Here is a 15,823-nt window from a genome sequence, read left to right on the forward strand (position 1 = left end):
AGATAAAAATTAGATACAGACCATACTGAGAAAAAAATGAAAAGTAAAGCGCATGATTAATCATAATTATTTAATTTCACACACTTTTATGATCGGGATCGGCATGCCCTGTTTATAGAAGTAAAAAATAAATATTTATTGTCGTCAAGCAAGACAGGGCATGCGCTTTGATTCTCAATCAAGCCTCTCTAGTTTGTGATATCTTTTATTTTGGTGTATAATATTTATTGATGTATTGTTTTATATAAAATCAAGCGTAAACAATACTTTTCTAAGGTGACTTGAAACGCGCACCTGCGAGATGAGAGCCTATTTGAGAGGTCACGATGGAAGTGACCATCAGGTTTTGCCTAAGCTAACGACCGTAGGTTGTGAGGGTTGTGATGTGTTAATAAAGGTACGTGGTTTTATTTCACTTCTTGTAACATCATGTTACAATGTGTTACTTCAAAGAAAATCATACTTTACTTTTAACTTTATTTAATGTAATGGCTAATGCATTATGATAATGTACATAGGCTGAATTGTTCCATTAAAATAAATATTAGTACTGCATGTATTACAATAAAACTGTTCCCTATATAACTGTGTATAAATAATAGAAAGAAAAGATTTCGCAAAATTTGACATTTTATGATACCAATAAAGATACTGTCCATGGTTCCGGTAAATATACACAGTACTTAATTAAATATGTTCATTTTATATATACACTATATACTGTTACATGTTATAAATACATTAACTATGTGGTTTATAATTTACAGACTGGTGGTGTAGATATGCAGCATGCAGTTATTGAATACAATGACCAGGAAAATGTATATGTATTAAAGGACCTGAATACTGCACAAGGCACATATGTTAATGACTGTCGCATTCAAAATGCCGCAATTAGACTAGCCCCAGGAGACCAGATTAAATTTGGATACATGGGGACATTATATGAATTTGTAGTTGATAGCCAACAAAATGTAAGTGATAGATTGTAAGTTATACAGTTGATAAGTAAATAATTTGATGACCACTGTCTAGGAGTTAAACAATGAACAAAATAAATTTATTTTGTGCATTCTCATAATAAATTATTTACTAGTAATTATTTCCTTAAGTATTTTAGCAGTTGTTAAATTGTTGTTGTTAACAACACATATTAAAGTAAAAACTGCATATAAAGAACACCTTCTTTTGGGGGAATTCTTGTTAACCTAGTTCTGTGTGAGCAAGTTTTAGTGTAATTTTTCAGTATTTTATCAAACACTATAAGACAGCACTCAGATTCTGAAAAACAAAAGTTTCATCACTTAAATTTCCACCAACTTTACAATTTACTCTGTGCAGGTCTCTTGTCCACCTGTACACTCTCAGCAAACCTGGAATCAGCCACTGACATTGCTCCAAGAGGTGACCAATGAACAGTCCATGCTAGGCCAAACCCAGCAAATGTCCTACACTGCACAACAAGGACCGATATTTAACACAACTTCAACACTACCATTCCTACAAACTGGCACTGCCACCTTCACCATTCCCTCCACTGTGTGGACCCCCTCAGACCGCAATACTTTACCCCGTCCCCCTATATCCATGAGAGGGAGACCACTAAGTGCTGGGTCAGCTCGCAGAGTTCAGACAGTGGGAGGGACCCCAGTTCCTTCACCTGCTCCATCCATGCCACAAAGTAAGAATATAGCTATTCTTTCCATCTCATTATGCGGCATATATTGTGTTCTTGTTGATTTTTATGAAAAAAAAATTAAATTTCATGTGGCAGTGAACAAAATAATTCATCAGTGATACATGTTGATTTAATAGGTATGAGAAATGGTTGGGTAAATGCTAATTCTGGAAGACAACAAGTGAATCAGAATGTAGACATCAGCAAGATCCAAGAAAAGGTTGGTATCTGCCTGTCTTTCTACAAATATCCTCCTAATCCATAAACAGTTCTGTGATCTGTTTTGGAGTATACATATTCATGTATTCACTACACCCATACATAATGAATTATACTGTAGTAAACACATCATGTAATTGAAATAAAAGCCTTCTCTTCAGGAACAAAAGATAATGCAGCTTAATGGTGAAGTAGGAAGACTTAGAGATGTAGAAATGGAATCATTCCGTAAAGACGCCTACATCCAAACACTACAGCAGATGGTGCATGATCTGAAATCTAAGTTTGCAGAGCAGCAGCCCCTGATCATGGGACAGGATGTTAATCTGACCCAGAAAATCTGTCAGTTAGAGAATGAGGTCACGACCAAAGAGCAGGAACTGAATGCAGTCAAAGAACAGGTAAACAGGTTTAGACAACTAATCACACCTCACCTCACAAAGCTTTCTGTATCATTCAGTAGAAAAAAAGATGCATTTGCAGTGGCTGTATACATCTTACTTAATTATTGGTTTAAGTTATGCCAAAAAAAATCGTAAATGAATAAATGTAACAAGGTTATTAACACAATTTTGGCAATATATTATGTACAGTTGATCTTCAGTATCCCAGTCTCTGATAATTTGTATACCTTGTGATTAAATTAGAAAACTATAGATATATTACATAAAAAAATTTACCTTTAGGCTTATATTTTTATACATTTTTGGTCCCATTTATGAGAAAAAGGTTTATGTAATTAACCTTTGTGTAATTGCAGCTTAGTAGCTTACAGTGTCAGCAGCAGCCATCATCATCAACAACGACGACAACAGTCCTGGAGACGGACAACAAAGAGACAAATCAGATGAAGATAGAGTTAGAGCGCGCCAAGAAAGAGCGCAACATCACCTCGGGCCTCGTCACTCAGATGCAGAAAGACATGGCTAACAAGGTCGGAGATCAAATTTTATAATTAGTTAATAATAAATCTCTGAAATAATCTAATGAAATGATTGATATACCAAGTAATATAGAGGAGTGAATTTTGTAAAAATAACAATGTCTTTTTTTTAGGATACCACCATTAGTAAACTTACACGTGAGATTGAGATGTTGAGGAAAGAAGTTCGGGAAAGAGATATACAAATTTCTTCTGTTTCGAATAAGGTCAGTTATATTTGGTTATTTGTGTTATCAAATATAGGCAATGTTTAATTGATAATGTTAAATGTTCATTAGTCTTTACAACTCATGCTAAATTAATTATGATGCATAATTGAAACTAGAGAGGAGGTGTAAATGTAAACAATTTCTACCATATTCCAGCTTTCGAAATCTAAAGAAACTCCACTGAAATCCACAGAAGATAGAGATGCTCGTGAGAAGGAACTCATTAGCCTTAGACAGGTAGGTTAAATCTAATTCTTTTCTTCTCTCTTCTAAAAATTTTCTATAGTTAAATATGGGGATGTTGGTTATATTTATGACTTACACTCATTTTCATTCATTGCATGCTGTAGAACACACATGTATCTATGCATCAGACTTTTTTTACGATGGTCCCTTTTTTAACACTAAACACATAAATCCATACCAAACCTTGAAATGTTTTACTTCACCATTTCTGCGTTCACTGACTGTGCGCTATTCCTTGCGCTGTTTCTTCACGTCTTGCGCTGTACCATCACATCTTTGCTCTAGCTCCCTTCACATTTGGCGCTCTCCTGTCACATTTGGCGCTTTTCCTTCACATTGTTTGGTTTTATTTTATTTGTGCGCAAAATTATAAATATTGACAAAAGTGAAATAAAGGTCCTACATGATTTCCTATTTACTAGAAGGAGTTTGGTTACATACAGTTTGTCAGGACAATCAGAAGAATTCAAGGTCAAGGTGTCAAAGACAACAAAATGACCAAGCATTGCCAATGTCTGAGAAGTTCTGAATTTTGCATATTTTACATTTACTTAAATGCCTGTACATTTTAAGGCCTTTTGATCAAAGGTCTTGATCAAATCCAAAATTATTGCTACATTAAATAAGTTTTACAGTTTGCAAAACTGAATTCTCCTGAATCTGCCCTTGCAAGTTAAATGCTGCTGTTTGCTTAGAAGCTATCATTTTGTGCCCATTCCAGAATGGCAAAGTAGAACATTTTGAGAGTGGTACAGTGTATAAATATTGTTGTAGTACATGTACAATGTGATATTTTTTCAACCTCTTCAACAATACTGAGCATCATCAACCTTCAACATAATTAATATCTCCAAAAAATACATATTTTTAAAACTTTTAAGGTTTTAACTAATTTTTTATTTCATATATATTTTTTTTATATAATACCTTCTTCATAGAAGTGGATGGAATATAACTAATTCATTTTACACCTTAATAAATGCTGGTTAAATGTTCTTTTCAAACTTAAAAATAAATTTAAGCATGCTTTCTTTTAGTGTATCCTTTTTCATGCACAGTTACACATATCTTTCACTCTATGTATATATTCATTTAATATCAGGACTTAGATTATTTTGAGGTAAGTGCCTTGTAGCATCAACTAATTTAATTTTTATTATTAACGTCCGGCAACTACTTAGACTATCAGCATGTTCCAAAACCTTAATTACAATTTTCATCATAATTAGCTGTTTATATATCAGTATACTTAGCTACTTATGTTATATAAATTATATACATATATGTTTAATATTGACATGTATCTTACCAAATATCTATCAAGGCATTCTAATTTGAATAATCGTCTTTGTGTTAACTTTAATTAAAATTTAAGAGCATGCAAATTTATAAGTTAAACAAAGTATCGTTTGTCCTGACATTAGTATATAATTGTGTTTATTGGATTAAATATTTATTTATATATATTTTATGGACCATTATAAACTTTTGCTTGAAGTTTCTTTCAAATTAATCAACCTGATAATAACAGCCTTTCTATATCACATTAATTAAAAAGTATTAATCAAGCCACTGCAATAATATGAGACGTACAGTTACTATACTTAAGTTGAAAATAAGCAATCTCTATCAATTGGTAGTATGATGATGTAAGTATACATGTATATAAAGCTTGTATGATTTGAGTACACATTTACCCACTTAAAGCCAGTGGATATAGTTCCAAAATATGTATTGCTACTAATTCCCCAAATGAAATTGCAATAATACCATTATATTTTTAATGAATGATTGCCGTAAAATATAAATTGACATGCCCTCCAGAAAAAATGGAATCTGATTGATCTTTTCTGCCTAATATGAAATGCAGGTGTTTTTAAATTATGTGCAGCATTAGAGAGTTCTTGTGTAGGATTAAAGGATATATTTGTACAATAAGATACTGTTTGAATATAATGGGGTTTTGCCAGACTTTTTTTAGAGGTGTTTAGACTGTCACAATGCAGTGTATTTGCTAGATAAAATTCTTTGGGGAAAAAATTGAGTAAAAATCTGGCTAGCATTTTTTTCATTATTTTATTAATTTAATTTTTGCCAGATTTCTCATTTTTTTTCTTTTTTACTTAATTCTTTTGAAAGATTGGATCAAGTTGTATTGACAGAAAAGTTTATAGATATGAATTCTTAGCTGTATTATTTCCATTACAATAAAATATAAAACTAGATGATGATTGTATATACATGTACTACCATAGGGTTCCTGCACAGTTAAAAGCTCACATAAATGAAACTTACTGGTACTTTGCACAGAGTAACATTAACTTGATGTAAATGTGTGATAAGTTTTATCAGATATTGCTTTTTAGTGTTTGATGGAGAATTTTTTATTATTCCACATAAAACTAAATAAATGTATATCGCAGTACATTAAATGTTGATAAATGTATTAATATATATAAAGGATGTAAATCAGACTTGAAAAGTTTGGCATGAAAAGTAACCTTCATAATATAAATATCTTACATTTTAACTTGCTTTATTTCAGAAATTTAAAACTGCAGAAAACAAAATGCAGGAACAGCAAGAGTTAATTAACACACTGAAACAAGAATTAGAGAAGTCAAAAGTCAGTATCTTTGATGAGAAGAGTCAGCAGAAGAAACTGGAGACTCAGATTGACCAGCTTAAGTCCGAGTTATCCGACGTCCAGCGGACCGAGCGAGTGGTCAGAATTGACCTGGAGCAGGCCACCAAAAGGGTACTAGGATGTCTCTATAGCTACACTTACCCTTGTACTTAAATCTGTCAATAAGAATAATCTACACTTTTGCAATGCAACTGTGAACATATTTATTTCAAAGAGATTAATAACTATGAATTTATCAGTGCCATGGGAATCTTGTACATGTACTGACATTCATGTTAGAGTAGACAAGTAGGGATCACATTGGTTTCAAATGTTTTGTTGTCACCTGCAAAGTAATATTTTACCTTTAAAGACAGGTAGTTCATTAACTGTTGTGTAGATTTAAGAATCTCTGAGGATATCAGTATACCTTGATCTAACTTTCTTATCATTGAAATTTTGAAATAAGTTTTTGGCTTGTAAGTGAATCTGTTGATTTTTTTGTAGCTGGAGAGGTTCAGGAACAGAGTTGTTCAGGCAGCCTACTCCTCAGGGTCAGCTAAAGCTCCAGAAGGGGAGATAACTGATGACCAGCTGGTGGAGACCTTAAAGAAGTTAGTGGAGGAAAGGACAGAGTTTGATGCCAAGGTCAAAGAAATGGAGAAACAACTCAAACTCACAGACAGTAGCAGCAATGTGTTTAAACGCAACATCACCAAACTACGGACAGACCTAGAAAAATCAGTTGTGAGTTATTCCCCCTTTTTGATGATAAATCTTAATTTTAATTATATCATAATTCTCTACATTATAAAAAAAATTTAAACGGATATCTTGAGTTAAAAATAGATTTGTTTTGCATAGTTATAAAATATACAAATATGGATCCAAGTTTAAAAGAAAAAAATCAGATGCTAAAAAATCATTGTTATAAATTATTTAATTTGCAGGAAAATTTAAAAACCAATGGATTCCTGGTCACTAGCTTGAAGCATGAGATGGACTTGTTACAGTCGGTGACGGGAGATGAATCCATTCTATGGATGAGAGATTGTCTTCTCCAGCTTCTGACCCATGTCTCATCATGGGAGAAGGAGATAGAGACATCTCTACAGACTTGTGGCATCAACATCAACCTCTCTAACGATGGTAAGTTCATCACTATTTCAGGGTTGTCCCTAAAACCGATACTATAATGATGTTAAATCTCTCTTTCCATTGTTATCAACAATTGTTTATTCCTTCCCCTGCTATTTAAATTCTTGGTGCTATTTATATATATTACCAGTTAATCTCTTTTTTAATTTATCACTGTGAAGAATGTTTCTTGAAAATGTTTGTAAAGTAATTTTGATTTTATTCCAGAACGTACACTCTTAAAAGTGGAACAATTTTAAATATGATTTCATAATTGTTAATTATGCCTCTCTAAACTTCTGAATTTTAGGCCCAGGAAAGCATATTGTAAGCCTGCATTCTAAGTTAGAAGTTGTACAGAAGGAGAAAGAGAATCTGGCAGCTAAGTTAGCCAACACAGAACAACAGTTCAAGTCAGAGTTGGAGATGAAGATTCAGGTCATGAAGGAGGAAAATGAGAACTTAGTGAAGGATGCAATAGAGAAAACTAGGGCAGAGGGTAAGTTTATTTTTTTTTTTAATTTGAATTTATTTTGTTATTTAAGGAAAAATTTGATCCAGTTAGTGTGTGTTTGTGTTAAATATGTGTTTCTTTCAAAATATTATACGTGTTCAACATTTACTTCATATATATTTACACATATTCATATAAAGATACTCTCAAACATTCAAATAAATTCTTCTTCAAAATGATGTATGAATTTGAATGAGCTTTTTAAAATTGGTTATAAAACATGTTAATTTTTTTTGTCAGGTGAGGAGAAATTAAACAAGGCAATAGAGGAACTGAAGTTTGTTGAGGCAGAGAAGAGAGAGAATGCAATAGCCGGTGAACAAAAGAAAATAGAGGAACTGCAGGCAACCATTGAACAACTCAGAGAGGTAAGTCAAATATGAAAACAACTTAGAGGTTTAAGCCAGTTAGACATCAGTGAACAACTTAGTCAAAATATTCATGTTGTTATAGAATTTTGATTAAGTCAAGGAGACAAAAATTAAAATATTTTTTGGTATTGCTTTACAAAAGTGTTGTTATCTACAAAATAAGAGATTTGTCCAATAATTGATACATTAAGTCTAAGTCTGTTTCATGATCCTGGGACAAGGGATTAAATTGAAATACTTAAAAATCTGAGTACCGGTAAAAACTGAACAACTTAATTGTGAAATTAATTATTATAAGTCAACATTAACTGAACAGCTAGAAAAGGATATGTCTATATGTTATCACTAACCTAGCAGATGTTGATTTTTCTTGAAATGTTTAAGTGGTATAAATCGGTTTCATTAAATTACTCTCGATGTACCATGATCACATTGGTGCACATTACAGTTGTTTATCATAGGCTTTTAAAAGCCTAATACAAGTACATTATATGTGTCATTTTTAAAAATCTTAAATATTTATGATGCATCATGACATGAAATTAATTTTTAATTTCCTCTACAGAGTCTTCAGGAGAAACAGAGATTATTTGAAGAGAGATTACAAGAAGCAAATACAACCATCCAACAAATTGACGAATACAAAGCAATACAACAGGAACTGGAAGCCAAGATTCAGGCCCTAGAGACAGAGAAACTGGAGCTCAGTGCCACCCTCTCTACTGAGGCCCAAGACAGGGATAAAAAGTATGAACAGGACATCGAGGCCTTTAAGGAGCAAAACAAGCAGCATTCAGTCACCATCTGTGCAATGGAAGAAAGGTTGATCAAACTGATGAAAAAGAACAAAGATTATCAGGAAGAAATCACAGTCCTAAAGAAAACTATTCAAGGTATGGGTATTTGATCGTAGGAAAAATTGTGTTAAAGGACCAAGCACACAAACCAGAAGAATGTGCACATCAGATCACCTGTTTTTCATATAAATTTAAGCTGTACCTTACAAACTATCTTAAGAGATGTGACAAAATGATTAAACTCTTTAATATAAGTATGTGTAGTACTAAGGAATTTTCTCTACTTTTTTCTGATTCTGTTCATTTTCTATCACTTCTATAGAAATGAAGGCAGAAATGATACAGTTAAAGGACAAAGCAGCAGCTGCAGCCCAAACCAAACCAGTGCCTCCTCCCAAGCCCAAGGTCATCGTACAGAAACCCTCTGAGGATTACGTAGCCATGGAGCAACTGGTGGTGGTGCTTAGGTAAGATACTCTAAGGGAGGCAACTGTGTCTTCATTTAGCTTAATAAAGTGTAGGAATCAAATATCATTGACAAACCTCATTAGCTAATTTATATATTGTGTACTCTATAGTTTTTGATATTAGATATATTTTTTTTCTTTAATTTCAGGAAGGAGAACAGTGATTTGAAGAACACCATTCAGAGTCGAGATGATGTGATTTTGGGCCTGAGGAGGGATCTGGCTGGAGCTCATGCCAGACTCTCAGATATTACAGGTAAATTAACAATGTGTGACGTTTATAAAATCATAGCATAATGACATAAAATAAAGCCAGAATAAGGTTTAGCAAAGAAAATCAATAAATTTTGCATTAAATTTGATATAGGGCATGCGCAAGGAATACTTTAATTGTGCATTTGATAAGGTTGTTTGTATTTAAGGTGAACTGAGTGAAAGTCAGAAGCAAGAGATGGAGAAATACAAGGAGAAGTTGACACAGAGGGAGAGAGAGATAGAGGGGCTGAGGCAGCAGATGGCCAAGTTATCTAAAATCATCGACAAACAGAAGGACGAAATCAAGACATTACAGAAACAACTCAGGTCTGCATTCAAGCTTATTATTTTAGTTAAATTTCAAGAGAAACCTTGTTATGTGATCCAAATTTAACAAGAAATATGTTATATTCCCCAATTCTAAAAAGAAATACCAGCAATCGATCCTCCTTCCAAATGTAAATATCTTATTAATATTATCAATTTCCAAAAATGCTGTGAATGATATTCATCTCTTACAAAAAAAAAACTTTTAAATTTTAATATACATAGGCATGTATGCACATCAATATATGGCATAAAAGATTTTACATATACACTGTATCACTAGATGAAATTTTTTATGATTTTTGAGTTATCCTAATAATCATCATTAAAGGACTCAGTCTATTTCAATGTTTTGTAGTCTTCAAAGAAGATTGTTCACTGTGTAGAAATGCAACTATGCATTGTTCAACAATCAACAACAATGTAAATTTAAATCATTGTGTATTAAAAGGTTTATAAATAAGACTGCAGCCAGTATTTTAAAAAATATTAATGTTGTGGAAATTTAAATGCCCTAGATATTTATGAATGCATACTGTTGAAAATATATTAAAGATTTGAATGATACACAATACAAAAAAAATCAATAGGCTTATTGACTTAGGATCATACTTTTTGTGATATTTAATTAGTTACACCTTAGTGTTTAGACTGTAATATACAGCTCTCTTTCTCCCCTTTACAATGGATATTTGTATATAGGTCCTACAGGACAACAGATATAAGAACTCTGTGAGAGAAATATTAATTGAGAATGTGGTTCATTTGATAGTGAGGAGAAGGCCATTTCTATCAAATTCCAATCCAACATGGATGAGAAGAACAGAAGAATCAAAGAACTGGAATTAGACGTGGAACGCGAGAAACTGGAGCAGAAGAAACAACTGGATATCCTGGATCAGGAGGTAAGACGAATCCTGTTATCTGAATGTTAATCCAAATTCCAGAAGGTGAGACTAAGTGAGGGATTGTCCAATTTTGAAAGGGGTTGTAAATTAATGACAAAGAACAAGGTTTGGTGAGGAGAAAATTTGGTCCATTATCTGATAAAATTGGTGATAGTTTGTAGTGAAAGTCTTAATAAACTTTTGTTATTAAAATGCTTCTTCTTGCAACTGGAAACTGGCTCACCCATTTTATCCCTAAACCCAGTACCTGATTTAGGTGTATTTGCAGCTGTAAATATGAGCTACTGCTTTGGTCTTTCATGCTTGTAACAGTAATTATTCTATGTCCCAGGAGAATAAGTCTTGTTTTTAAATAAGAAATCTTGTTTGGAGACCTTTACTAAGGTTATGTGGAATCTGTTTTACAGGGCAGAATAACCTCAGAGCTAACAGCCCTTGGGGCTCAGTGCCGAGGGGAGAGGCATGAACAGGTGATTTCTCGACAGAGAGAGGCACTGGCTGAGCTCAGACACAGGTGTAAAAACCTAGAACAAGCAAAACCACCATGTAAGTCATGATACTTTTATTCTTTGATGTTATGCTGAAATCATGTGTATCTTGATTTGGAATTAGATTTGTTTTGGAAATTAATCAAACTGAAGTAAAATGTTAAAATTATGCATACCATACAATGCAAAAATTTTGATTTTTAAAAATCTTTTGAGAATTATCTCTCTTTGTATAGAGTCATTCCTCCTTTGCTAAAAAAAAGTTCAAATGGAATGAAAAAAAACTTGTCATGTTTTCGGCTGATAATAAAAAAAGTCATTTAGATATCAATATGAGAGGGTATCAATTTGTTGCAGTGCCAACCCAGGATCAAGCCCTACAGCAAGTGATTATGCTGAAGAAAGAGTTGGCAGAAATCAAAGCCAATCAGGCTTTATCTGAAAATAGCGAGCTGTCCTCAGGACTCGAGAGGGAAGTCTCCAGGGCCAGGGGCATGCTGGGATCTGTCAATGCGGAGGCGGACATGGAGAGGAGCGCTCACAGGGAAACCATGGATGCCTTGGATGCCAGTGAGAGCTCAGTAAGTTATACAAAGTTGCTTTACACATTAGATTGGAATCATCATACATAATATAAACAATATTACTATAATGCAAAGGAATTGCAATTCATTGAGCAAAACAAAAGCACATTTATTTCCCTCATTCCCAAAATATCTTATGCAGACATTTTATTTTTAAATGAAGACTTGAGTTAAATATCTATAAAGTATGTCATATAAGTATTTTCCTTTTTATTTCAGTATATAACCTTACTGAGGGCTATGGCCAGTTGTCTTGAAATGGAGTCAGTTGATGGACTCCGTCCTATTGGTCACATTCCTAAGGATGAGCGAGACAGACTATTGGTGGAGAGAGAGAACACCTGTCAGATTCTAGCCAATAGAATCAAAGTCTTACAGGAGAGAATCGCCAGGAAGGAGGAGCTACTGCAGGGATATGAGAGAGATCTGGCAAAACTGAGGTAGAGCATACAAAACCCTTCCAAGTTTTCTAGACTTTAGTTGGTTTTAATGTGAGATTGCACACTGTCGTTTATGTCTGGTTACAATCATCAACTGCAATCTTGTTGAGACCTCTATGGAACATCTCTTTTGTCTTATTATTTTGACATTTTTGATATCTTAAACTTTCTTTTCTTGGTTGCATCAAGTTCTAGATAATGAAGTTTGAGTGTATCTGTTATCAATATAATAATTAACCTTGAATATCAAAATGTCTTTTCATGTTTATCAAATTCATCATGACCCTGCAGTGTTATACATTCTCACTGCATATTATATCAGAAATAGCAGGTTTATTTTTGATATGGACAGAAACTTCCTGGATTAATGGAGAATCTGCACTTTGAACAAGGACATATTTGTGATTGCAATTAATAGAGGCAATACATGTGCATTAGGAGTGAACAAGTCTTCTCCAATTAGACATTTGCAATTATTCTAGCTGTGCCTCAAATTTGACTGAATTTCCTGTACTAATAGATTTTAACTCTTTATATCTAAAATTTTAAAGTACATGTACCATGTGCCCCATGATAGTTAAGGAAATGAATTTGAGGGATAATTAAGTCTCAGCTTAAAGTGGATTTCTACATGTTTCTGGGGTCTTGGTGTTTATTCATTTAAGGAAGACCATTAGGATCAAAGTCCACTTCATCAGCATGCAGTTTTCTGAAATTTCTGTATCAAACATAAAGCATGAAAATGAATTGCTACGAGTGGGAACTTGAACTTTTAATGTGATTGATTTTAGACATATGATTGTAGACAGGAAATGCCGTAACTCCTTCCTTCCTTTTATTTCAGACAAGCCCAGGAACTAGCCAACAGAAACTCTAAACAAGTGGATAATCTTGCTGTAAGGAGTTATAAATAGAACTTAAGCACTAATCTCATGATATGACATAAGTTTATATTAAGTTAAAAGAACTTTTACAAAAATATAATGATTAGAGAGGTTTAGCACCATTTAAACTGTATTGGGGAAAGTATTTATAATGCAAAATGAGAGCTTTCTTTTAAAACTTCATCCACTTGTTCAAGAATTAATAAACAAATTTGATTCATAAACAGCTTTAGTATACCTGGCTTTTAATTTACAGAATGATGTAAAGAGCAGGACAGAGGAAACTCAGTATCTGAGAGAGTCACTGAGTCGGACGAGAGATCGCCTCGACCAGGAGAAACGGCTCAATAAAGCAATTAAACAACGCAAGGTACAAATACTACTGTATTTCACCTGAAATATGGACTATTGACCATTTAAAGTAGAAATTCTGTAAAAATAATTGATAAGAACATTTTTCAATGTGATGTTTTATTTTTAGACTTTCCATTTGGAGAATGAGAGAATTCACCAGCAGCAAGTCCCAGCTTCTCATCATTGTAAGGAGGAGGACATTTTTGGAAAGGTTAGCTTAAATCAAAACAAATAATTTAACATACTAGTGGTTTTACTAATAGTGCAGCATAAATTTGTCTTATGTTCTAAACAGATTACCCAAAGATGTCTTATTCTTTTGTGTAGGTCATGTAATACTGGAACTTTTTTCCAGGTGCCAGCTAGTTCTTCAATTTATTATATTAGAATTATTTTTTTTTTTGATTTTTCAGAATTCAGCTCGTAGGAAAGCTAGTAAGGAAGCACTGAAAAGGAGGAATTATGAAATCAACACACTGAAGAAAGAACTGTGCAGCAAGGAGCAGGCATTGTATGACACAGAAAACAGACTGTATACACTAGAGCACAGTATAGTAAGTATATTTACAACTACCAGCTTTAATAGGTTACAAAAAAGTTTCATATTTTGTCATCCAAGAAAATCAATGAAACTCTTTTATTCTGTTAGCATGTAATGGGGATTTTGTTTTATTTTTCAGGGACTAGAGGATAAAAGAGAACAGGAGATCATAGAGTCTTAGTGTTTAACAATTGGACACAATATTGGCAATTACTCCAGATGTGCATTTAAAGCTGAGAGAATAGGCATAGATTCCTTTTTAGAGAGTGCTTTACTATTTATACTATTGGTCCATGCTTTTATAGTGAGTTTAATATACCATTTGATGGTATAAAATGAAAAAGGACCATTGAGTCTTACACAATAATAACCCGTTGGGAGAATACACTGCATAAAAAGTTTGTCTAATAGAATGTATGAATGTGATTCTGTGATAGAGAATTCAGGGTTTTTTTCTCTAGATTTTGTCAATAGTTAATGTTTTAATTTGAATGATTTAAAATGTATGGCATTATGTTTAATTAACTGTATTTTAACACTGCTTAAATGTAAAATATATGTTTGAAAAAAGTAGTGTTTGATTTAGAGGACTATTTATATTATTTTAGTTTTTGAATTATTTGAATAGTTACAATTCAGCAGTTATGCTGCAAGGCTTAACTCTACATAAGGACTTCAATATTGTAACTGGTTCCTTTTGCTAGTCCACTAGAATTATTAATAAATTATGATGTTTTTGTGTGTATGAGAAGGATGGGAGATATTTTAAACATCTATGTATGATTAAGCGCATCTGTGATACGTAGCTAACATGGAGTTATATATATATCTGGGTTAGGGTACCTTTACATAGCAAGATCTCTGTTTAGTGGAAATCTGTAAAAATTTGTCTCTTCAATTATTATACAATTTCTTCCAAGAAAATTATATCAAAATGTGCATGTAAACAACCTGCATGAACACATTCTGTCAGACCTATTTTTACATTGATCATAAAAATATCATGAATTAGGAAATATTTGTTCATATTTCAGTCATTTACACTGAAATAATTTTGATTTTATAAATTCTTAGTCCATATTAATTTTGTTTATTGTTAGATGACTTTTTATATACATTTATATATTAGTATGCTTTGTTTTTGTTTATGTAGATTTTGTGACATAAGACGAAAATGTCAACATTGTTGTAATAAATGGAAGTAGAAACGGGTTTTGTTGCTTTTGTCATCATTTTACTTTCAGCATTCAAGAGAATTATAGCCATAGCTTGAATATGGTTTCTGATAAGCAGTTCACTGATTTAACAAATTGGGATGGTCATCCCCTGGACCAATGAGTTACAAATCTGCGGCTGTTGTGAATAGCGAATGTCAAATATCAGGCAAATGCAAAGCTGGTCAACCGTCTGTAATAGTTTGAGATCTCGAACACTTCATATATATGGATATTAGTATTTTAAATGTTACTCTTTTTTTACATGCTATTTTTTTTAAGTCCAAGTTAATGGTATTGGTTTATATACAACATATAATATTTACTCAGCCTTCATGGTGAAATAATTAAGTTCACTTTCATGAACAAACACATGGTGAATTATTACTTGAAGCCTTTAAAATTAATTGATCACTTCCTTTTTTGCTATTTGTTTTTACTTATACTAGTATATACCCAAAGCAAAACTTTTAAAGTTTTATTTTGGTGAAATACTAGTATTGCCTCTGTCTTTTATTTATGCAATTTTTTTTCACAAATGAAAGTGATCAATTTTCTAAATAAACCATGAAAACATTAAAGGTGGGTTTACGTGCCACGGAGGAGTAAACATCCCCTATG

The 15,823-nt window shown here is 32.8% G+C and overlaps 1 protein-coding gene across 2 annotated transcripts; it reads left to right on the top strand.

Annotated features, from left to right (window-relative positions):
- Nucleotides 1-118: 118 nt before the first annotated feature.
- LOC134252057 (forkhead-associated domain-containing protein 1-like) lies at nt 119-15,264 on the top strand. 2 transcript variants are annotated; one of them, XM_062734492.1, is made up of 27 exons: nt 119-397; nt 768-974; nt 1,342-1,681; nt 1,816-1,898; nt 2,059-2,298; nt 2,658-2,831; nt 2,954-3,046; nt 3,206-3,286; nt 4,398-4,415; nt 5,841-6,053; nt 6,429-6,668; nt 6,872-7,070; nt 7,369-7,557; nt 7,813-7,940; nt 8,509-8,836; nt 9,063-9,207; nt 9,357-9,463; nt 9,630-9,789; nt 10,562-10,694; nt 11,105-11,243; nt 11,543-11,766; nt 11,989-12,209; nt 13,054-13,105; nt 13,350-13,463; nt 13,575-13,658; nt 13,861-14,001; nt 14,128-15,264. In XM_062734492.1, the coding sequence occupies exons 1-27, from the start codon at nt 302-304 to the stop codon at nt 14,167-14,169; spliced, it is 4,191 nt and encodes a 1,396-aa protein (XP_062590476.1). In that variant the 5' UTR covers nt 119-301; the 3' UTR covers nt 14,170-15,264. The 2 variants fall into 2 exon arrangements, with proteins under 2 accessions (XP_062590476.1, XP_062590477.1); XM_062734493.1 differs by lacking the exon at nt 4,398-4,415.
- The last annotated feature ends 559 nt before the right edge of the window (nt 15,265-15,823 follow it).

This window comes from Saccostrea cucullata, unplaced genomic scaffold (genome assembly GCF_032062105.1).
Source record: "Saccostrea cucullata isolate Sc308-1 unplaced genomic scaffold, CSIRO_AGI_Scuc_v1 ctg6, whole genome shotgun sequence".
NCBI classification, from domain to species: Eukaryota; Metazoa; Mollusca; class Bivalvia; order Ostreida; family Ostreidae; genus Saccostrea; species Saccostrea cuccullata.